The 20,322-nt window shown below is 35.5% G+C and overlaps 1 protein-coding gene across 2 annotated transcripts in view; it reads right to left on the bottom strand.

Annotated features, from left to right (window-relative positions):
- Positions 1-5,238: 5,238 nt before the first annotated feature.
- LOC107719530 (MAM domain-containing glycosylphosphatidylinositol anchor protein 2-like) overlaps positions 5,239-20,322 on the bottom strand; it is a 157,590-nt gene continuing 142,506 nt past the window's right edge. For both annotated transcript variants that reach the window (XM_016526951.1, XM_016526952.1), the window contains 6 exons: positions 16,711-16,731; positions 15,440-15,595; positions 11,925-12,089; positions 9,139-9,269; positions 8,119-8,221; positions 5,239-7,421 (listed from right to left, as the gene is read on the bottom strand). In XM_016526951.1, the coding sequence (XP_016382437.1) occupies positions 7,333-7,421; positions 8,119-8,221; positions 9,139-9,269; positions 11,925-12,089; positions 15,440-15,595; positions 16,711-16,731 (665 nt within the window). In that variant the 3' untranslated portion in view covers positions 5,239-7,332. The remainder of the gene's footprint in view (positions 7,422-8,118; positions 8,222-9,138; positions 9,270-11,924; positions 12,090-15,439; positions 15,596-16,710; positions 16,732-20,322) is intronic.

Raw genomic sequence — 20,322 nt, 5'->3', positions numbered from 1 at the left:
CACATCATATTTTCTGCCTAAACTCCCACCACCCATTGAGTGTCTATATGCTGTGATGGCATCTGCTCTGATAGGCATCTCTGACAGAGTCGGGATGCGTTACTCAACAGTGACAGCTACAACCTGTCTGACAGATGGTCCTGCATCAGCTAACATACAGAACAATCTTCAGACACTCAATGCAGCATCAGGAACACCTGATTTTAGTATGGAAAGCAGCTCCTCTTCATTGATGCACCCTTCATTCTTCTCATACAGCTCTTTCAGATTCCATCACCTTTAATGTTCGGACTGTCAAAATGAGTCATATTACTTAACATTTTCAGACTCATTTTGAAGATAGACAGTATTTTACGTGATGAAATCACTGCTGGAATCCCAGTTGCCTGACTCATTCCTACAGGAGGAATTGGGAATACAAAGGGCTTTTCACACTGTGCTTTTAAGCCCGGGTAAAGGAACGTTTTAAAGGGGTCATATGATGCTGCTAAAAAGAACATTATTTTGTGTATTTGGTGTAATGAAATGTGTTTATGCGGTTTAAGGTTCAAAAAACACATTATTTTCCACATACTGTACATTATTGTTTCTCCTCTATGCCCCGCCTTTCTGAAACGCGTCGATTTTTACAAAGCTCATCGGTCTGAAAAAGCGAGGTGTGCTCTGATTGGCCAGCTACCCAGTGCGTTGTGATTGGCCGAAATTCCTCAAGCGTGTGACGGAAAGCCGTTTTAGGTAGTCGTGGCTGACTCTTAACTTTTATAAAGAATATCTCTTTGGATTTGAGACTTTAGTCTTTGCAACTTCACAGATCTTCTTTATGCACCAAGAGCTTGTAACACTCCAAAGAGAAAGGAAAAATTCATAAAATCATATGACCCCTTTAAACTTGTAATTCAGAAGCAGGGTTAGCCCACTTTTTAACCGGGGTATAAAAGCCCTTTCCAGAGTAGGGTTAGCAATGCTTTTACGGTGCGGCGTCAAACGTACAGTGAAACGATGTGGTGTGGAAATGTTACAGACACCCACTCGTGTGCCTTATGCATTATAAAGTCACAGAAACACTGCGTATAAACAGTCGTTTTATTGTTTGAGTAGAAAAATGTCAAAATGCGTTAATTTGAGTGAAAACACCTTTTAAGTCTGAAAAGTCCATTCAGAAAAAAAAACTTGATAGTACAGTAAGTAATATTCGGATTTGCAGTGCTAGAGCCATTATGTAAACAGGTCTCATGCACTAAAAAAATGATTTATTGAATTTACAAAATTTTTTTTATGTCAGAGGTTGCAATCAATTTATTTTAGCTACATTTAAATAAACAAATTTAGTTGACTAACTTTCAACATTTTTTTTTATTTAAATGTAGCTAAAATAAATTGTTTGCAACCACTTACCTTAAAAAAATTGTATTATCATTCTTTTCAGTGTGCTGCATTCTTCCAATCAGTGATACAAATATAAAAATAAGAATGTTAACCCAGGGTTTAGGAATGTACAGTGTGAAACGCCTGTTTATGAATACCCAGGATTAATTGTTAAACCCAGTAAATTATGAGCAGTTTGAAACGTGAAACAAGTCTGGAAAAAAAAAAGACAAGATTTAAAGGTAAACTCTTTAAATAATGGCACTAAATAGAACTTGGTTTCAAAGTCTCCTCATTCACCTGCTATTGTCTGGAAACACAGGCTAACAGGCCCCGAACTGCTAAAACAAACAGCACCATACAGCTATAGTGTTTACACGTTTCGAGGGAATCAACCAACTAATTAATTACTGTTTTTACTGGGATAGGAGAAAGTATTTTAACCCAGCAAAACTGACACACTCAACCTTTAAGCCAAACTAAAGCTCGTTCTAATGCTAGAAGAACTTGAAACTTCTGTGATCTAAGGCATCCGGCTGCCTGTAAGGCTGTTTGTTTTCCAAGTATAAAAAGTGTACAAGGAAATCAAATATCGCTTGTAAGATTATTTAAAGAATCAGCTGGGGAAATCGTATTTGAACATTATACGTGTTCTATCAAACTCTTCATAAAATGTTTGTTTGATTCTCTTCCGTGTCACTTGCGCTAAGGCAAAATGACATGTTGTGTTGGAGAAGACCCAGCTTGCAAAGTGTGAAATAACCCACAAGAGTGTGTAACAAAGGCAGAGGCTCAGGTTTGTAGTGTGTGTGTGTGTGTGTGTGCGTGTGTGTGTGAAGAAGACGTTAGCCTGTTGAAGTGTAAAGCAGAGACTTCACAGAGAAATCTCTGGTGGATGGAATCTTGGGCCCTACAGTGTTTCAGACTTCACTGAACGCACACATCACAGGATTGAAGTCTAATTGAACCGCAGAATCTACCAGGCACAGAGGGTGAAAGCTTTTCTTGTATTATATAATACAATCTTCAATTTTTGATTAGAGAGCTGTCAAACACTACACTTTGTACTACAGGAACTCAAGCAAGAGTCAAACCAAAATAGCAATTTTTAAAACTAATATTATTATTATTATGAATTATAATTAATATCCACTAACACAAAAGTATTATTATTATTATTATATTAATAATTTTTAAAAAATAGGTTCATATGATTGTTATTAGCAGTAGTATAGAATTAATATATGCTATAAAAGCATTAATAATCATATTTCTCAAATAGCTTAATAAAAGCAGTTAATAAGTCATCAATAAAACAATGGTAAAAATTATTTTTATTAAGGTATTAATAATAGTTAATATTTATATTTTTTCAAATAACTTCATAAAAGCTATCCAATAAACCAATCAATCTTGTCAACACTAATGAATAATCATGATGATTATTATGAAGCTATTTGAAAAAAAAAAACATTGTTAGTTATTATTATTGTGTTAATTATAATAATCAGTTTTTCAAATAGCTTCATAAAAACTAAAAAACCTAAATAATAATAATTATAATACTGATTAATACAAAAGCATTAATAATCATGTTTTCAAATGGCTTTAAAAAAGCCATAATAATAATAATAAATGGTTAATCCTTCATTATGCTGTTTTTCAAATAGTTTTAATAAAATGAGTAAACCAATAAATTATTATGATTACATGCATTTTTCAAATAGATTAGAAGCTATCCAGTATTATTATTATTGATCTGTTGTTCCATTATATGAAGCTTTTTGAATAATGAGCTATTTGCTTTTTTGGAGCTATTTGAAAAATGTTTAGTCATCATTGTAAACGTCTGAGGTCGATGATCAATGCTGTATTGCAGCCGAAATAACAAACCCACAAAAGGTATCCGACAAAAACAGCATTTGCAGGACAAGTAATGCCACACTGCCTGATTATAAATGTGGAAGTCTTTAAAGTCACTCAAGACAGATACTTGAACAGCTCTCTGCTCTAAACGATATGTTACGGGCAAACATATTTCCTGAAGTACCACTGCGAGTCCAATGTTTTCAGCATGCTCAGGATATTTCCAAAAATCTGTCCAGCTCTTCTCAATAATCCGCTCAAACAATAAGCTTTTCCATTGGCTTGCATCACTGGCCTGGCAACGCTTTCTCTTTTGTATGTTAAGTTGTATGTTAAGAAAGTGGGGCAAGGAGAGGGAAGGATAGAGATGAAAATGTACAGCAGGCACGGAAACAGATGGTACTTGCTTTGTTTGGAGCATTTCGCCGTGAAAATAATGGATTATGGGAAAATATTTTGCCCACACGTACAAGCACACACAAATCATACCCCTCAAAACACCCAGACCACCCCAAAAATAAAAAAATATCATTTACATTTGATGTATGGTAGCTATTAACTAGCACCTCATACAGTCATTTTAATGAGATAAATATAGAACGGTGTCCAACCTGTTCAGCTATAATCTCATTTCACATGACAGCACTGGAAGGCAGAAGGGAAAGTTGCCTTTAGCTTTATACATTACAGTGTGTGTGCTTGTCACTGGTGACAAATGGACCTGCTTGTAGGGACTTTCAGACCATAAATTACAGATAATGATATGGGTACTTATAAAATAACCTAATGGAGGGTCTTTAACCATCCCTAACATCATAAGCTCCAGGGCATTATGTGCAAAAGTCCTCCATGCTTGATAGAAGTCGATCTTTTTCTTTTTAAACAAAGGGTCAGAGGTTGCAAAAAGTTTAAAACAGTCAGGCAAATATTTGTCCTAGAAAGAATCGCATTTTTTTTTTGACTCGGACACCCAACCTTTCAGATGTTCTGATAAATCCACAAACGGATGATATATCTGGACGCGAGAGGGCCGAGTATAAAAACCTGCTGAAATATCTGTCAACATCAGTAAATAAGCTTGTTATTCAACTGAAAAGTAAGAGTGAATGTCATTTTTACATTCTTACAAAAAGTAACGCAAAAGTAACGTGACGCATTACTTTCCATAAAAAGTAACTAAGTAACGTAATTAGTTACTTTTTTATGGAGTAACGCAATATTGTAATGCATTACTTTTAAAAGTAACTTTCCCCAACACTGATGACGATCTTAACTTAGAGTTTTGTGCAAGCAGAAGATCAAATATAGGCCCAAAAGTGAATCTGCAATCTATTTTTGATGAAACTACCAGACCTCATGTGGTGAGACCCCTCAAACTACAAAATAAGAAGGGTCTTTGTAAGGATTAGTGGCAGTCTATCTCCAACTTCATTTAGCAGACACTTTTAAGGGCTTAAAGTGGGTTTGAAGCCCAAGGCGCAAACCACACATGGGTTTTATCATAATTGAGATGACAAATGTTCTGTTAAGTGATGGTTTGCGCAACTGTAACTGCACATTCTCTATTCAAAAATTCAAAGCTTTCATTTTATGCAATGTCAAAATGTATCTCCACACACACATGTGCAGTGCTGCTTGAATGTTTGAGTCTGGCTGGAGTCAAATAAAAAAATAAAACAACATAGAAGTCATGTATTTTGAGCAGATTTACATACTATGTGGGTAAATTATAGCATCAAACAATATATTGTTGATCATTTTGATACAATTGACAAAATAGATGAGATTTAATCCATCCATCATAAAAATTATTCTATTTGAGAAATCTTTGAATCAATCGGTACGCAAGAATCAAAATTTTGCTTTGCCGTATATAACAGCATTTTTTCCCTGGTGTCAGAGTAACTGAAACATGTCTAATGAATGTAAGTATCATAACTGATAATATATACTGATGAAGGAAAAAACCCCCACACAATACCATGAAAGCCTTTTATTGAACCGCGATGTAAAATATCTTTTTTTTCTTTATGTAAAGTATTCGGTAGTTTACTCCTGTTGATTGTAACTTTAATAAAATTGAGAAAAAAAAAACTTATTGTGTGTTGAAGGTATTGTGTTTCTGAATTTTGACATTAATATTTCACATTGTGCTTTGTCTGAATATTCATATAAGTGTGAAACCATTTCCATAGACCTTCCTACCAGGTGTATTTGCATATCTCATATATTTGACACTATTTTATATAAGATTCAAATTATGCAATAATAAAGTAATGCAAAGGGATTTTTTAGAAATGAATAAATGTGGAAAACAAAATATACATAGATATATATATATTTGTTGCCTGAAACAACATTTTTGAGCTGACAAAACAGAGAGAGTAACGTAATTCTTCCTCGGAAATGAACATTATGAATGAGAAAAGTGATTTTACAATACATGTCCGAAAACCAGCTGGTTAAGGTAACGGATGGTCTCAGGTAGTTCAGAGTTTGTAGTTCAGTTTCTGTAAAAGCAGTCATTTTCATTAAAGTAATAAAATATCATTTGTATGAATCCAACCGGATGGATCCAGATCAAGGCTGATCATCTTTTACAGTGAGAGCATCAGTCCTCTAAAGGTCCATCTAGTTGTTTTTTTTCATACCTCTCAGTCCTCCGGATGTCGGAAAAATGTATTTTTTTTTTTCCGGTGGCACAGAAGTCTCATCAGATCGAAGGAGGATTTCATAGTGACCCTCCCGGCTGTTTTTCACCTGCTGATAATAGCTCCCAGATGTCCTACTGATGAATCAATGGTGCTTTTAGTCCAGTCCCACCACCATTGTTTTCTTTATATCAGTCGGATGCGGAGCAGGTGGGATATATGCTGTCGAAATAAAAATAAGTCATCATCTATCAACAGTATGTGGAAATCAAGACTGCAACATGACACCCGTCTCTCATCGTGGCTCTCTGATTTTCACCTTTCATCTCACGTGTGCATGTATGCTATAAACCGTGCCGAAAGGAAATGCTAGATGATACAGTAGCACAGTAGAATGATTTTACAGAAGGTTCTGAAGGCACTTGATTTCATTACAGACAGCAACTTCATGTTCCTTAGCGAACGGCTATCTTTACGCACCTAAAGAAAACAACTGCAAGCGGACACAGTCGGGCATTCGGATCCACACTAGCAGCAGGTACAGCGTGATGTTAAACAGTTCTCTACAGCTGTTATTTAGCAGAGCCGCGCTGAAATGAAAGGTCAACTCAAGGATTCTCAGTGAGAGACGGTGTTCATTGTGTCAGCTGCGTGATGAGCTGTTAATATCGATTCAGATGAGTGTGGCAACACACCTAATAGAACCAAAACACATGAAACACATAATGCCCAGAACGGGCAACGTCTGTTAAACTCGATCAGTTAAAGCACAAAGGACGAGTACATGAACGCCCCATCTGTCTAAAAACAAACTTTACATTGAGATTGTATTCCCCAAACACACATTTGTGGAGCCCTGATGTTCACGTCAAACTGACAACATCAGAACACAAGGACCTACAAAAAGCGCGACTGTATTTGACATATCTCTATTTTCAGACATAAAAAAACGAAAACTTTTTTTTTTTCAAACGATCATTAATTTTTGATACCATCACTGTTTTTTCCTTCTCAGAAGCTTCCTTCATGTGGCTCAGGATTACGTATTGTGACATAATGAGGTCTTTGATGACAGTAGCAGACGTTTAACAAAGCAAAAAGCATGTAGTGATGGAAATACACGTTATGTCTTTGTGCTTTGAAAGATTCCCCTATTAAGTCTCTCAAGTCGTCCTCTTGCTGTAACCATCCACCTGTTCTGTTCTTTATAACACTGACAACAGTAATGGGCTTTTTCACAAGATCTGGAGTGGACTCCGGTGTAATACTCATGTCATTGTGTTAGCCAGCTTTAGATTCCCTCCCTGGCTTCCTCTTCATTCACACGGATCTAAAACCTACGTTCCTTTTGTGTAGACGGGATGAATCTTTGGTTGTTGTGTTCAGGCAGTCCGAGTCAGCCAAAATCTCTATGAATGCCAAATCAGGGTTCCACCTCCATGTGATGAGGTCACCTTCGGAGGCCAACCAAGACCAAAAGTAAAGTGAGCCAGAGCTGCCATATATGCACTGCAGCGGGAGAAGCCAGGGATCTTATATCTGAGGAAATAAAGACAAGAGCAAATGCAGTTACTGATGTGAACAAATATTCATTTCTCAGTTCTGTGTAAATAAGTCAGAGATTAAGTATTCTTCTGTCTTTTAGAAGTTTAATGAGGTTTGTCTACGGTCTGTATCTCTAGAACATCTTTTTTTGCAACGTGCTACGCTTTAATTCAAAAGAGAGCGAAAAAAATGAATTGTAAACGTTTGCTGTGAGTCATGAAAAGAGTCGTTCAAGCTGGTGGATTATCTTGTTATGGATAAGAAAAAATGTAAAAAAGCGTAGATAATACAGTCCATGTTACGTTAGCTTTGATCCTACACAGAAGTTTCCTCCCCTGTTGTGTGTTCTTGTGATTAATTTATTTAGACTAAACATGTATTCAGCAAATTCAGCATTTTTTGGAAAGATACTAGTACTTTGATTCAACAAGAATGCTGAATAAATTGATCAAAAGTGGCAGAGAAGACATTCATCATGTTGCAAAAGAATTTTATTTCAAATAAAAGCTGTTCTTTTCAACTTGTAGTATAGCTATTTTTTTCATAACCTGATAAATATTAATAAATGACATGTATTAATTTAATCCATTAGTCCATTAATAACAATTATATTTTTTTCCATTTCATTGCAATAAACTTAAAAGCCATTGCTTAAATAATTGCTTTAAAAACTCTTGTTCGATATACTCACTACTACTGGGTGGGGGGTCTCGACACTCTCCTTCTTCTATGGTCACATCGTCTATAGCAATATCCCCTTCAATGCCAGAACCACGTATACCCTCCAAAACCATCTACATGAATGGATGGGAAAATAAAGCCAAAAACATTTTCACTCTGTAGTGGCTTTTCAATTCATTCTGAATGCATACATATTAAAATAATAAGTGTATTAAATAATGGATATTATAATGTTATCAATTAGAATAATAGTATCCATGTTGTATCATAATTAGGGCTGTCAATCGATTAAACATTTTAATCTAATTAATCACATCCTTTTTCTGTGATTAATCGCGATTAATCGCACACTTCATGAAATTAAGCATAGACCATTTATCTTGTTTCAAATGTTTATTTTGTCATCATTTGCTATATCCAGCAAAGTAAACCAAAAGATTGAAGGGTGATTCTCAAAAATCTATATTTTCTGCAAGCTTTTTTCAAGATAAATTTAGAAATCTCTTTCCAAAAAAGGACACCAAAGAAGCAAATGATATAAGGAGCCCATACACAGAGCGTGTGAGGGCTCGCGCTCTTCAGAGACAATCACAGAATATGACAGAGCTCGTGTTTTAAAGTGAAACACACTGGAATGAATAATTCACTTAAAACGCAACGCGAGTCTCTATTCTCTCTGCAATCTCTGGTGTAATCAGCCTGGTTTCCTTTATATTAGCGCTGTTTTGGACGGATTGTTTGAATGCATTAGCTTACTGGATCATTGGACTGAAAACTTTCCCGGAGCTTAGCGGCTTAAAATGATCTAATCGCAAGCAAAGAAGCAAAATTGGGTTAAAGGGTTACAATAGAAATTGTGCTTTAGTAATTTTGCGTTAATTGCGTTAAATTATTTTAACGCGTTAAGGATTGTACAATTAATAACATGCGTTAACGATGACAGCCCTAATCATAATATTATTATAGTTTTGTTTTATATTATCTCTATTTGTGCATTATTATGCAAGAAAAATCAAGCAGAAAGAGGCACCTGAAAATAGGATGTGGGATTGATGTTAACTCTGGCTTGCCTCCAACGGTCTCCTTGGTTCCCACTCAGGGTCCACACGGATGTATCCTGACCCGTCTGGCTCTTCTGCCTCAAATACACATTTAATGTTCCTGGAAAAAGGCAGATGCACTCAGTGTCAGTAGAAGTCCTTATGCGCAATATGGCCAGTTAACTACATAATATCTTTTGAACCCTTCCTCTGTGTTACATAGCAACTGCAAGGTTCAGTGACCTCATCTCATCTTCATCTCCAGCAAAAATCAATCATAAAACTGTACACAACACAATCACTGCTGATGTTACATATATGGCGCGTAATTGCTACACTCTAATTTTACACTGATGAAAGGAAAAGTAGGAAGAAAATCTGTATTACTCTCTCAGATGTTTGGGATTCGGCCAAATGGTATGTTCATTTCCTTGCAAATGAGGAGACAATGAGACTAGTGCTACAGAGATGTGATGCTATTAATGCTAAAATAACCTTTCTGGAGAAAAAAAACCCCCTTTAATCAGAGTGGAACATTAAAACAACACGCTTCCCTCCTTCAGGGAACGAGGGTTACCATACGTAATCGAGACGTTCTTCTTTAACGATGTAAATTTTTTTTCGCTCATTAAAACGTTTTACACATCAAAAAAATTAATAGTACTTTTAAAAATGAGATACGGACTCTAGGCATATCAATACTCGAATAACTTTTTGAGATTTCATGAACAGCTAAATGGCCGACTGTAAATACTGCATTTATAGGATATCATCTGTAACTGATAACATTTGCATGATGCTGCATCCACACCACTAGGTGTCATGTAAGTCAAAGAGGACTGGAATACAGGCTAGAGCAACATACATAAAAATCGATTTTAGTGCACCTTTAAAAGCACTTGGGTAGGTTTTTATATCAAAACAGCCATCTAACCATGTTGTCTCGGTTCTTTGCTGTGCAGCCAGACAGAAGATCTTGTTTTTTTAACCCCAGATGCCCGATGAGACTACATGTCAAAAGCCAGGAAGAGAACACCCTGGTGAGTTGGAATTAGCCCCACGCTTTCTATTCTAAAAGCACACAGCTTTGTGAAGCAGAAAATTGCAGTTACAAGCTTGTCTGAGGGGCTGTGGAGGTCATCACTACCACAGAAGTGCAACTGCATGTCCAGCTCAACTGCAACAGCATAAAGTGAGCATGAAAAAAGGAACTATAGAAATGTATCCATATAGCACAAATTGAGTTATTGGTCTAAATCATTTACAGCACTTACAGTCCACTAGAAACCTTTAATAGCAAGGTTTTCCATCCCAGAAAAGGCCAAAGTGTACTCTGCAATTTTCTGACTAGCATGTTAACGCATAAATATGGCCATTTCTGTCACAGAGTAAAAAATTAAATATAAAAAAATAAATTCAGGTAAAGTTTAAAATAGGAAAAAAAGTTGCAATGTGATATATAAAGTCACAATAAGATATAATAAATAAATTGGCAATTTTGACATATATAATGTCTAAATTATAATCCAATTAAAATCCAGTTTTGAAGATGAAACTGTGAGATTAAAAGTCAGAACTATGGGAAATAAAGTAGCAACTGCAAGATAGATTTATATGGAAGACTGTTTCCATCTAATAATGTAAAATAGAACCTAAAAACATAAATCATGAAATCCTTAGATAATGTTTAAAATTGGAAAATTATAAAGATTTTGAGATACAAGTCACATTTGTAACATCACATTTACAAGATATCACAATTGTGAGATATTTAAGTTGCATCTGTGACAATGTTGTTATAGATATAAAGCTGCACTTGTGACACATAAAAATCATATTTATGAGAAATAATCAAATTATGAGAAGAGTCAACCCAAATTCGATGAATGTAATATTCAATAAACCTTATAGGATTTGAAAACATTTGTATATTCATTCATACAGTACATAAAAAGTAAAAAAAGAAATTAGAAGCTGTTATGTTGACATTTTATACATATCTAACCAGAAAGAAGTTCTACCATGACAACACTAATAAGATTTTAGCATGGCAATGGATATTACAATGTTAATGTATTTGGTCTTGGTGGAATAGACCTGCTACGCTGCTTTTGAATTGCTGCTGCTGTTGGTTATTAGTGTTGTTGTAGATTATTGCTGCTGCTGTAAAGCAAGTACAGGAACTTGCTACTGCCAATACATATGCTGATTCAGTGCTGTGTGTATGTAAGACATACTGCTGCTGCACAAACAGCATATATAATAATATACAGCAGATCTACACAGGTGGAGCTGGGGAAGGTGGAGGGTGTCAGAGTAACTGCTCTAGTGAATGCTAACCAGCCATTTAAATGTAGAGCAGCAAGCTCATTAGCTGCGTATGCAACATGAACCAATCAGCTGTGCCAAGTAGTTTAGTGCTGTGAATATCATCAGTTTGCGTTAACGACCCATCAGCCTTCTAGAGCCAACGTGCCATCTAGAGTTTCATGACAGAACTTGGCATTTAGACATATCATCTTTTTTCATCTTGAAATCTAGAAAATGAGAATGTTTTTGTATGTGCCTGACACTGACTGTGTCGCTGACTGACCAGGTCATCAAGCTCTCATTTGAAAAGTAAAGCTATGTCAAACAGACTATAGTTGTAGAGTTTACAGCTGGCTGCACATCAACACTAATTAGAAGGCACTATTAAAACAAATAATTTGCATACATTCCCCACAGTTGATCACATCAGGACTCTTTATGATGTACTGTGCTAACAGTAACCCACCTATATGTTTCCCATACATGTGGTAGTAGAAGCTGAAGCAGTATGTTGGGTTGGTGGCCACATTCCCGTAGGGGTTTTTAGGGGCAATGTTGAAGGATGGAGTCAACAGTCGTGCTTTGTCTCCCTCCAGACGTGGTCGTGAGGTCTCAGTGTACATGTAGAAACCTGTACAAAGTGCGCAAGTACATAAAAATGCACTGATCATGGTAGCTCTCACACTACTGTTCAAAATTTTGAGGTTGGTAAGAATTTTTAATGTTTTTGAAAGTCTCTTATGCTCTCCATGGCTGCATTTATGTAAAAAATATTGTAAAAACAGGAATATTGTGGAATACTATTACAATTTAAAATAAGTGTTTTCTATTTTAATATATTTTAAAATGTAAATTATCCCTGTAATGGCAAAAAACATACATTAAAAAAAGGCATACTAACCCCAAACATTTAAACAGTAGTGTATACATACATCAGATCCAGAGAATGAATTGAATTAGGCACATTAATTATAATTGTGTAGCATCAATATCATACAGCGGGTCAAATCAGCTAATTTATCAGGCTATAAGTTCTCCAAGCCTCAATACTCCTCCACTGAACTCTGCACTGATTATAAATAATCAATAGGATCTCAGTGACTTTATAGCACAGGACAATGATTTTTCAATTCACATTTCTCATAGCCTTTTAAACGACAGATTTTGTTCTTTTCATATCAGGTCAGAGTGACTTAAGGTGCTATTGACCGGGTATTTTTTTTTTTTCCACGAGTCAAGCCCTGGAACATCCATTCATTGAAATATTAACAAAGTGCTACATGAATAAGTCCTAAATCCCAGAAACAAGCTTTTAAAAATGCAATTGCTATCAAGTGGCTAAATGGGACAACAGAGATTGGCAGAGACATTAAACATCATGACGCCAAAAAAGCAAGCTCATATACTCACTAGTTCATGTTTACAGCCTCATTGTGGTTATACTTGGCCTCTTCCAATCTATTCTAACTCAAACTTTCTAATTTGTAGATTTAAAGAGTTGTCGGAAGCTTAATGGAGGTGATATGTAAGTCATGCTAGTTCATTTATAGCCTAACATTAGCTTTTTACTTCTGGCGATCACATTTAGGCTTCAAAATTCATTAAATGTTTTATGTTTAGTCATAAAAGTGTTTATTTGTGATTCATCAAGATTGCCTTGATGAACAAAACATGTAAGAATCACAAACTTCGTTGATTATTTTCTGCAATAATCCAAAAGCCAAAAATCCTACTGGCTTTTTGTTGTGTGATGCTAACTTCTGGGAAAGCTTACAAAAATGACATCATCCCTACAGCACTCTCTATATAAAACCCACTTCAATATATAGATTAAATAAGCAGTGTACCATTTTTTCCCCTCCTGAACTTATGACTTGCATTTTCAAGTTTCCACTGCTTTACCAAAGTACTAGACAACCTGATTGCATTAGTGATGTGTTGACCCAAAGAAATTATCCAGTTGCACACCGGCGCTGTCATGAACCGATGTCAAGTTTAATGACTGACACCATTTCTCTGAAAGTGCAGCTAATGGAACCCACTGAGCATCTTCCCCTAAACGCCGTCCAATCAAAAGCCAGCCCATGCACTCCTTTAGCAACATGAGAAATTGAAAGTGCCTTTGGACGCTAATGCTATTAGCCCCTCTCTACAAGTCACAAGCCTTTACTTTGCTGAAGATATATCCTTTTACTCAACATCCACCCACACTGATGAATGACGATTCATTCATTTATTTGTGAATATTTTAATTATGTGATGTACGATAGTGGTGTAGTCCTAAATCTACATATATTTAACACTAGAAACGTCACAGGGTAAATTTTACCCGTGGCTGTTTTTCAAATGTACATAACAGATTTTCAATAAAACATTCAAGTCTCCCAGTCATTGACTTTTACTAAAATTGTGTAATTAACAATCCCCTGTTGTTAAAAATTGTTTAGATAAAACCAGATCAAAAATCGGGGCATTTATACCTATAAGCGCCAGTGGGTCAAATTTACCCACTATATAATGCCTATATTTTCATGCAGTCATTTTCTTGTCGCTTATGTTTTAACATTGTACATTGCTAGGCAACGCATTTCACTCACTGAATTAGCGGTTATCAGTTTCATAAATAAAGTCAAAATGAGTAAAAGGCGGCGATTTATGGATGCTGAAGAGGTATTATTGTATTATCGTTTATTGTTAGCTTCTGTGTTGCTATTTATTCTAGTCTGCCCGTTTACTGAAAAAAAACATCCGATCTATGATGTAATGAATAAAACCATTTTTTTTTGATTACCCGAAGTTTACTGGTGTTGTTCTCTAACTCAAAATTATAAATGATATAACTAAACAAATTAATAATTAATTAGGTGAAGCTGTGCGCTTGAATTTGTCATCGCATCATACATCCTATGCAGTGTGTTGAATTATTATTGCTCATTAATGTCTATAGGCTATTTTAGCAATTTAAAGGAACACTCCACTATTTTTGAAAATAGGCTCATTTTCCAACTCCCCTAGAGTTAAACAGTTGAGTTTTACCGTTTTCGAATCCATTCAGCCGATCTCCAGGTCTGGCGGTAGCACTTTTAGCTGCAAGGAAAATGAAAAGTTGCGATTTCCTAGGCCGATATGGCTAGAAACTATACTCTCATTCCGGCGTAATAATCAAGGAACTTTGCTGCCGTACCATGGGTGCAGCAGGCGCAAGGATATTACGCAGCGCCTGAAATGATGGCAGCAAAGTTCCTTGATTATTACGCCAGAATGAGAGTATAGTTTCTAGCCATATCGGCCTAGAAAATCGCAACTTTTCATTTTCCGTCGGTCTTAGTACACGATGTAACTACAAAAGAGTCAAGTTTTAAATAGGAAAAATATAGAAACTCTTTGGTCATTTTTGAGCGAGATGCTAACGGTCTAATCAGATTCAATTATCTATGCTAAGCTACAGCTAAAAGTGCCACCGCCAGACCCGGAGATCGGCTGAATGGATTCGAAAACGGTAAAACTCAACTGTTTAACTCTAGGGGAGTTGGAAAATGAGCCTATTTTCAAAAATAGTGGAGTGTTCCTTTAAATAACATAAGTTATCTTAATATATTGATTAATGACATTGTATTGTAATATTACACCACCCAAATATGTATTTACTTCCATCTAATTCTCGTTGTCAGTGCAGGCTTGTTTAGCTTATATTGACCATTAGTGTAGCCTGCGTTAAAAAAGCCTTGGACATAAAACAACAGGACAAAAATATAGTTGATGACTAGACATAATCATTTCATGACTCTAGACACTTCTTTGTGAAGAAAGTGGCATAATACAGTGAAATAATATGTTCTTTAACCATATAAAACAGTTGTCATGTGCGTGGGTAAAATTTACCCGCTGGCGGTTTTAGGTGTACAGCGACCCCTGGCGGTTCTAGTGTTAAATTTAACTTACAGATTTGATTTAATATTGAGTGGCATATGTGCCGTATACCTTGTTTAGAGCCGGTGCGGTCGCTGCTGGGCCCAGTGTTGGGTGTATATTTAGTGTCCCTGGTGGCAGCACTATGTCTTGTCCAATCAAACTCTTCGGTTTTGTCTTGGATGAACATACAGATGGTGTCCTCATCAAAGCCGCAGTGAAACTTACCTATGAATGGTTCAGCAGAGAAACAGTACAATGAAGAGTGTGCAGAAAGAGCATATAACAAAGCTATACATAAATTAGTTTTTGGATGTTTAGTCAGATACTTGAAACATACAATGTCAATATATGGAGAGCATCTAAAACATGCCTTTTTAAAGATTTTTAGAGACAAACATTTGTACAAATCTTCTTAAGACTGTATTTATCATCTGAGTTCTTTAACATTCTTGAAATAAGTCAACCTTTCTTTCTAAGTTTCAATCATTCATTGTGCGTGTGTACTATATGTCTGACCATTAAAATCCACAGATGAAATGGACTGAAATAAATTTTTTTTGCTTATTATAAAACACAATGATAGGATAGGAGTTGAAAGCATTTGTATTTGCTTTCAAATATCTATAATTTGTAAAAGTTATTCATACATACACTACTGATCAATAGTTTAGGGCCATAATTTTTTTTAATAAAAATTAATAATTCCTTTATTCAGCAAGGATGCATTAATTAGATAAAACAACAATAAAGACATTTATAATGTTACAAAAGATTTACTTTTTTTTTTTTTTTTTTTTTACAAAATGTTATACTTTTGATATTTCTATTCATCATAGAATCCTAAAAAAAACAAAAACAAAAACAAAAAACGCTGTATCACGGTTTCCAAATAAATATTAAACAGCACAACCGCTTTCAACATGATAATGATAATAATAAGAAATATCACACCAAATCATAATATTAAAATGATTTCTGAAAGAACCATCTGCCTTCATGCCATCACAAGAAATAAATTACATTTTAAAATATATTAAAATACAAAATATTTTCAAAATTGTAAAAATATTTCTGTTTATTTACAAATTTGATCTAATAAACACAGCCTTGGTGAACATGATTCTTTAAAAAAAATTAAAACAACTTTTGAACGTTAGTGTATGTATGCTAGAATCATACATATAAATGTTAATGGATTCTGAAATCATGTTGAACATTTACTGATGCTTAACACCAAAAGTCAAAGGCTATATTTCTTTAATGGCTTACTGCTCTTTTTTGCCAATCAAAATAAATAAATAAATGAATAAAATATATATACAGTATGTAAGAATACTCACTCCAAGGAGGATTCACCGGTGCTGTAAAACAGAAAAGAGAAGAGCTGTAAAAGGCTTCTGGTACATAGTTGATTAATAAACCATTATAAACAACAGCAGGGGACTCGGAGAGGGGAGAATGGTGCTTGCCCTTGGAGAGAAGTGTTTAGAAAGTGCTTTGGGCATCATTACCATGTATCACAGTTAGAGAGGGGAAATGAAATAGCGTGTCAGTGCAGGAGGGGGTGTTTGTGTGGGGGAGAGGTCGCTATGGGGCTGTGCAATGCTCAGGTGAACCATAAAGACCTGTATCTCTCTTCATTCCATTCACAAGCAGCCTATCTGAGCGCGGCAGAAAGCCGTGTGCTTCCAGGCAGCCTCAATGAGGGCTAAGGTGCATTGTGGAAGAAAGGTTTCAGAGGGCATGTGTGGAAAAGATAGTGAGACTGAAACCGATCCCTATTTCATCCAACTTAGCTCAGTGCCTTAACAGAATACAAAAAAACTGCGCAATCCTGTTTAAGTCAGAAAACGTGTTTGGATCCTCCAAGAGCAGTGATTATGCTAAGCTGTGAATGTCTATGTAGGAAAAAAAATCAATGGTCATCCTCTCAGAAGATGTTTGAAAACATAATATCTCTAACTTCGGCAGAAGAATTTCAAGAAATACATCAATATGTGTCTCTCAAATTGACGTTCCAGCAGTAAAACGAGTACAGTGCGACAGTCGCCTTCTGGGACGGAAAAGTGGCATCGGTTCTAGCATTTGATCAGGCTCCTATAATGAGAAAGATTAGCACGACAGCGTTCAAACACAGCAGATGTTCACAAGGGGTTGTCAGTGTAAATGTCTGCTTTGTGAACTGCAGGGGGAACAGCTCCACATGAAACTGATGATACAAATGAAAAAGTAAAAAGTTGACAGGAGGGGGGAAGAAGGGGAGATTAATTAGCAAATGTCTGTCTACATACACAGGATTTACAAATGAATGAATGAGTGAATGATGGGAAGTGTCATGGGAATTGCAGCCTTAATGGGAACAGAGGATTTTGTCAAGGAAGACAAAATGTTAGTGAGTCATTCCTTGAAACAGATGCCTTTTCTGTTTTGGAGGTGATTTTTGAAGCATCTCAAGCTCAATTTATAAAAATTCATTTGTTTGGACATCAAGAGAAAGAGGGATGAAACGGGGTGGAACATTTCAAACCAAAATGGCTGCTGCTCTCCCTGTTATCAAGGTTATTTCCTTGGCTCATTACCATTCAAGAGTCAATAATATGGATTAGGTTACTAGTAAAAATAAATAAATGAAATAAAAAATAAATACATTTATTTAAAATAAATGATTAAAAAAAAAAATATTACCTCAAATTAAATTAATCAAATTAATGTTCACTTTTTTGAGTCAAATATGTAGTGTGACAGCACACATTCACGGACACAGATGAATTATCTTGTTTTTAATTAAATTATTGTGATTTTTACTTATAAAAGTAACTGATCTAATGTGAATGGGAAAGTCAATATACACTTTATCATGAAAAATAATACATTTAAAAAAAATAAAATAAACGTGGCTGGCTATACAGCAATAAACATGCTAAAATGCTTATAAAAACACTTATTAAAGTACAATAATTATAGAGTAAAAAAAGAATTATTACAGTGCTGGATAATATACCTAAAAATTAACAAGATTTAACAGGATTCTTATTAATAGAATAAAAATTTAATTTAGGTTGAATTAATATGTTTAAGGTCGCAAAACATTTAAAGGGGTCATATGATGCTGCTAAAAAGAACATTATAAGACCAAACAAAGTAGTTTCGCTTTCACAACGAAGCACACAGCGTCTTCACGACATGGCGACAGCGGCAACAATAATACTACAGCGAGAATAAAAGTTACGGCTTCTTTCTTTGCGTGAACATTTGGGCGTTGTTATGCAAATCTTCCCACATCGTGATGTAGATATGTGGGGGCGTGTTAGAACCAGCCGTTTTAAGTAGGTGTGGCTGACTCTGAACTTTTATAAAGACTCTCTCTTTGGATTTGAGACTTTAGTCTTTGCAACTTTACAGATCTTCTTTATGCACCAAGAGCTTGTAACACTCCAAAGAGAAAGGAAAAATTGAAATCACATCATATGACCCCTTTAACAGCAGATGACTGTTAAATAAAAATAAAATATGGCACAATCAATATGTCTCACTCACATGTGATCACATTTAATGTTAACTATTCCAGACTAGCTGTTTTTTTCCCATTGCGAAATCGTAATTTAGAAGCTAATTATTCCATGAAGGTTACAGTTCCCTTCTTGTAAACCATCCAGCTGTTTCTAAATGGGGTAAGGAGGAAAGGCCTGCTTTGGTTAAACCAAACAGATGTTGCATATTTGGAAACACGTGCCGCATTAACACACTCTCTAAATTGATGGGTTCCATGTTCTCTCCTTTTGCCTTTCTCTCTCCCTGTATCCCAGTAAAAGTACAATTAGAGCTATTGGAGCAGGAGGCAAAAGCAAAACGTCAACATCATTAAACACACAAGCAATTAGACCCAGTATATCTCCCACTCGGAGAGGATTCACTGCTGTCCTACTCAGAGGCAAGCTTTACGGTAAAATCCAACCATATTCAAGCCTTTCATTTGAACAAGCCAGATAAAAACATAAATGTGCAGAGCCGAGTAATGCAATTCAGGCTAGATACTGTACAAGCCATGTTGTCTTATCATAGAGACTGGGTTTTGCGATACTCATACAAAACCCGAAGGCATCTTAGAAACAATATGTTATCACTGAGTCCAAGTAATCCCACACATAATCAAAGGCCTATAAAAATGAATGAGTAGAATCATACATGCCTCCTCATCAGCATACTTCATATTCATCCATTTTGCTATAATGCTCGCATTGACTTAAATTAGCATTTAAATGACCTGCAGTCTGTCATTATTATTAATATTATCAGCAGTAAACAACTAACAACAAACAAATAATGCCATTTATGACAACCTAATTCTATAGTGAAGTCGAGGTGAGTTGTACAGTACTAACTATTTGACAATACAATTATAATAGCTTGTTAGCACTGTCCTCTCAGCCTGTTTGTGTTCTCTGAAAGGCTCATAAATAGCTGCCAGTTGGTGGCTTTCCAAAGCAATCTACAGGCAGCAGCAAGTTTATGTGTTGAATAACTGCTTTATAGAATGATACCAAATGACACAGTCCATCAATTCTACTTGGGGGCTTGTTAATTTGTCTGGCACTGTCTGTGAACGAATTTGAACCGCAGCCATTCAAAGTCTTAACAAACACTATGCAACCTTTGCCACAGGTTGCAATGGCTTGCCTTTAGAATAAAAATCACCAAGTACAGGAGGAAAAAAACAACCCAACTCACTGAAATGTCATGGAAATGGCTGATTCTAGCTCATTCTAGTGAATACATTTTCTACATTCACTAAAAAAGTAAAATAAACACATATATGGACCAAAAATAATTTGTCATTCCAAATCTATATGATTCTTATGATATTTTGAACCTTTTTTGTCCATACAATAAAAGTCAACAACACTGGATGCTATTGACTGAAAAGACACTGACATTCTTCCAAATATATATAT

Source organism: Sinocyclocheilus rhinocerous, unplaced genomic scaffold (assembly GCF_001515625.1).
Source record: "Sinocyclocheilus rhinocerous isolate Xijiao unplaced genomic scaffold, SAMN03320098_v1.1 scaffold2889, whole genome shotgun sequence".
NCBI classification, from domain to species: Eukaryota; Metazoa; Chordata; class Actinopteri; order Cypriniformes; family Cyprinidae; genus Sinocyclocheilus; species Sinocyclocheilus rhinocerous.
Note: the sequence above shows the minus strand (reverse complement) of the source record. Positions and strands in the feature narration are given on the sequence as shown.